We start from the raw sequence: 5,000 nt of genomic DNA on the forward strand, positions 1-5,000 counted from the left end.
TACTTTCACTTTTGTTGAAATGTTTACACTGTTGTTACAGAATATTTCGTTTTGCACTTTTTTGTATTGGATGTTTATCTTTATTTTTGCACATTTTAAAGCAAAATAAGCAATACTTTTACTTTTGAAATGCTTATACTATTGCAGAATATTAAGATTTGCACTGGATGTTGACTTTTATATTTGCACATTAAAAAGCAAATAAGCTACTTTTAATTTTGTTAAATGTTAAAAGTTTTAAATGTTTACATTGTTACAGAATATTTAGTCATGTTGTTGTCAATGTTGACTGAGTGGCCATACTTCTTTTTTTTTGGAAATAAAAGCCATGCCTTTTGAAAAAACGGGCCTACATTTATTTTTTCATCTTCATTTTGAATAAAAAAATTAATCGGTAAAAGGAAAAATAATCTATAGATTAATCGAAAAAATAATCTATAGATTAACCGATTATTCGAAAAAATAATCTATAGATTAATCGATAGAAAAATAATCGTTAGCTGCAGCCTTAGTATATATATATATATATATAAATATATATATATATATATATATATATATATATATATATATATATATATATATATTAGGGCTGCAACTAACGATTAATTTGATAATCGATTAATCTGTCGATTATTACTTCGATTAATCGATTAATAATCGGATAAAAGAGACAGACTACATTTCTATCCTTTCCAGTATTTTATTGAAAAAAAACAGCATACTGGCACCATACTTATTTTGATTATTGTTTCTCAGCTGTTTGTACATGTTGCAGTTTATAAATAAAGGTCTATTAAAAAAAAAAAAAAAAAAAAAAAAAAATGTTTTTTTAAATAACCTCTGCGCACGCGCATAGCATAGATCCAACGAATCGATGACTAAATTAATCGGCAACTATTTTAATAATCGATTTTAATCGATTTAATTGATTAGTTGTTGCAGCCCTAATATATACATATATATATATATATATGTATATAAGGGCTGCAACTAACGATTAATTTGATAATCGATTAATCTGTCGATTATTACTTCGATTAATCGATTAATAATCGGATAAAAGAGACAAACTACATTTCTATCCTATCCAGTATTTTATTGGAAAAAAGTAGCATACTGGCACCATATTTATTTTGATTATTGTTTCTCAGCTGTTTGTACATGTTGCAGTTTATAAATAAAGGTTTATTTAAAAAAAATTAAAAATAAAAATAAATAAAATAAAAAAAAAAACCTCTGTGCACGCACATAGCATAGATCCAACGAATCGATGACTAAATTAATGGGCAACTATTTTAATAATCGATTTTAATCGATTTAATTGATTAGTTGTTGCAGCCCTAATATATACATATATATATATATATATATACATATATATATACATATATATATATATATATATATATATATATATATATATATATATATATATATATATATACATATACATATATATATACATATACATATATATATATATATATATGTGTGTGTGTGTATATATATATATGTGTATATATATATATATATATATATATTAGGGCTGCAACTAACAATTAATTTGATAATCGATTAATCTGTCGATTATTACTTCGATTAATCGATTAATAATCGGATAAAAGAGACAAACTACATTTCTATCCTATCCAGTATTTTATTGGAAAAAAACAGCATACTGGCACCATACTTATTTTGATTATTGTTTCTCAGCTGTTTGGACATGTTGCAGTTTATAAATAAAGGTTTATTTAAAAAAAATAAAAATAAAAAAAAAATAAAAATACATTTAAAAAAAAAAAACAACCTCTGCGCACGCACATAGCATAGATCCAACGAATCGATGACTAAATTAATCGGCAACTATTTTAATAATCGATTTTAATCGATTTAATTGATTAGTTGTTGCAGCCCTAATATATACATATATATACATATATATACATATATATATATATATATATATATATATATATATATATATATATATATATATATGTATATATATATATATATATATATATAAATATAATGTATGTATTAGGGCTGCAACTAACGATTAATTTGATAATCGATTAATCTGTCGATTATTACTTCGATTAATCGATTAATAATCGGATAAAAGAGACAAACTACATTTCTATCCTATCCAGTATTTTATTGGAAAAAAACAGCATACTGGCACCATACTTATTTTGATTATTGTTTCTCAGCTGTTTGGACATGTTGCAGTTTATAAATAAAGGTTTATTTAAAAAAAATAAAAAAATAAAAATACATTTAAAAAAAAAAAAAACCTCTGCGCACGCACATAGCATAGATCCAACGAATCGATGACTAAATTAATCGGCAACTATTTTAATAATCGATTTTAATCGATTTAATTGATTAGTTGTTGCAGCCCTAATATATACATATATATACATATATATATATATATATATATATATATATATATATATATATATATATATATATATATATATATATATATATATATATATATATATATATATAATGTATGTATTAGGGCTGCAACTAACGATTAATTTGATAATCGGTTAATCTGTCGATTATTACTTCGATTAATCGATTAATAATCGGATAAAAGAGACAAACTACATTTCTATCCTATCCAGTATTTTATTGGAAAAAAACAGCATACTGGCACCATACTTATTTTGATGATTGTTTCTCAGCTGTTTGTACATGTTGCAGTTTATAAATAAAGGTTTATTAAAAAAAAAAAAAAAAAAAAAAAAAAAGTTTTTAAAAAAAAAACCTCTGCGCACGCGCATAGCATAGATCCAACGAATCGATGACTAAATTAATCGGCAACTATTTTAATAATCGATTTTAATCAATTTAATTGATTAGTTGTTGCAGCCCTAATATATATATACACACACATACCGTATATATATATATATATATATATATATATATATATATATATATATATATATATATATATATATATATATATATATATATATATATACATATATATATATACATATATATATATATATATACATATATATATATATATATATATATATATATATATATATATATATATATATATATATATATATATATATATATATATATATATATATATATATATACGGTATGTGTGTGTATATATATGTATGCAAATATACACACATATGTATATATGTACAATTTAAATACTTTTTGAAAACTAAAACATTTTATGAATGAAAATCATTAAATAGACTAAAATACATACAACTAGAAAAATGTAGCACGCTTACATTAAAATGCTAACATTTAGCATGTGCGCAAACTTTAGCATGTTTCATACGCCAAGTTATATGACTCAAAGGCTGGGAAAATAAAGAAAAAAGTGTGAAATTAGATGAAAAACCAGCATGCTATCGTTTGCATGCTAACAGTTACCAAATGTCACGTACCAACTTATAAGACTCTGGTGTAAACGGTTGCGAAGCTAACTCAAAATGTTTGCATGCTAATGTTAGCATGCTAACATTAGCATGCTAACAGTTAGCGTGTGTCACATACCAAGTTATATGACTCTAAGGTGTATGGCTGGGGGAAAAAATGTCAAATTAGCTAAAAGTAAGTTAGCACTTTAATGTGAGCATGCTAACAGAGTAACAAGCGTCACATACCAGGTTTTATAACTTTAGGGTAAACGGTTGCAAAATAAGCTCAAAAAGCTCGTGCTTTAATGGTAGCCTGCTAACGATATCAGATATTGGCATATACCAGCAAAAAAAAAAAAAAAAGTATCGAAGGATATTGGCTTGCAGAAAAGAAAACGTCCTCCAATACGCACACCATTGCTTCTATTTGACTAAAGTCATTCACAAAAGGTAAACATGCTAACTGGCAGCTACACAACAGCTAAGCACACAAGCTACACATACTGTAGGTAACAGTCACTCAACAATAAAAGACCACAATAAGTATCAAATAATTAAATCCGCACATCACTCACACATACAAAGTGTCCAGTAACAAACGTGTCCGCATCACTCAACTGACTGACATCGCGAGCGTAACTTTGTGCATCCTTGTAACGACACGAGTACCACTCCACTTCAACTTAAAGACAACAACAGAGGGTTGATAATAAACAGGCCGGTACTCACATCTGCAGCGTAAAAGTTTGATTGTTGGCGTCAGGAAGCTGCAGCTGGAACTTGCCGTAGACTTGGAGGAGGCCACAGACCAGAGACACCAGCGTGGGCAGACCTGATGGGAAGGACAACATGACATCATGTATGGTGCTTGGACATGTTTTGTCTGCCTTGGACTACAATCTCGTGTGTTTATTGACCTTTCTGTTTGAATCACTTTGAGGCAGTAGTCTCTTTTAGAATTGTGCTACATAAATACATCCACCTTGACCTGGAGGTGATCAGTGTTCTACTGTTTAAAACTGGGGTGTCCAAAGTGTCGCCCGGGGGCCATTTGGGGCCCGCGGCTCATTTTTCTGACGGCACATTTTGAAAACACTAATACAAAAAAGTACCATAAAAAAGTGGAATAACAAAATCAAACAGGGGAAATGTAACAAGAGTTACAATTTTGTTTCTTTTTGAAATGTAGTGACCTCCTCACCCCAGCCCACCACGCTCAGCTTGAGCAGGTATCTCCTGATGTAGATGTTGAAGACCCGCACCAGCAGCAGGTACAGGTGGAAGCCCTCCAGAGCCGACCAGGTGACGGTGGCCAGCAGGGACCAGTGCAGGAGGAGACCCAGGGCCCCGCACGGCCAGGACCCGGCCCCGCGGGCCCCCAGGCTGCAGGCCAGGAAGCACAGGTGCAGGCACAGCAGCGCCACCGTCAGGTGCATATGTAGACCCACGCCTCGCTCAGGCTGCCGCTTGCTGTCGGACACACATGTTGGTGCAATGCATGATGGGTAGTGTGAGCCAGCCAGAGACAGTACTGCAGGCAGACGTAGAGGAACAGGCTGAGGGCGGAGAAGAAGGCCAGAGAAA

General features: G+C 30.1%; 1 protein-coding gene across 1 annotated transcript in view; it reads right to left on the reverse strand.

The window, feature by feature from the left end:
- LOC133662202 (adhesion G protein-coupled receptor G3-like) overlaps positions 1 to 5,000 on the reverse strand; it is a 23,491-nt gene that overhangs the window by 2,360 nt on the left and 16,131 nt on the right. Inside the window, exons 10-11 of the mRNA XM_062065982.1 lie at positions 4,618 to 4,886; positions 4,146 to 4,248 (exon numbers count right to left, since the gene is read on the reverse strand). Of these exons, the coding sequence (XP_061921966.1) occupies positions 4,146 to 4,248; positions 4,618 to 4,886 (372 nt within the window). The remainder of the gene's footprint in view (positions 1 to 4,145; positions 4,249 to 4,617; positions 4,887 to 5,000) is intronic.

This window comes from Entelurus aequoreus, linkage group LG02, assembly GCF_033978785.1.
Source record: "Entelurus aequoreus isolate RoL-2023_Sb linkage group LG02, RoL_Eaeq_v1.1, whole genome shotgun sequence".
Classification (NCBI taxonomy): Eukaryota; Metazoa; Chordata; class Actinopteri; order Syngnathiformes; family Syngnathidae; genus Entelurus; species Entelurus aequoreus.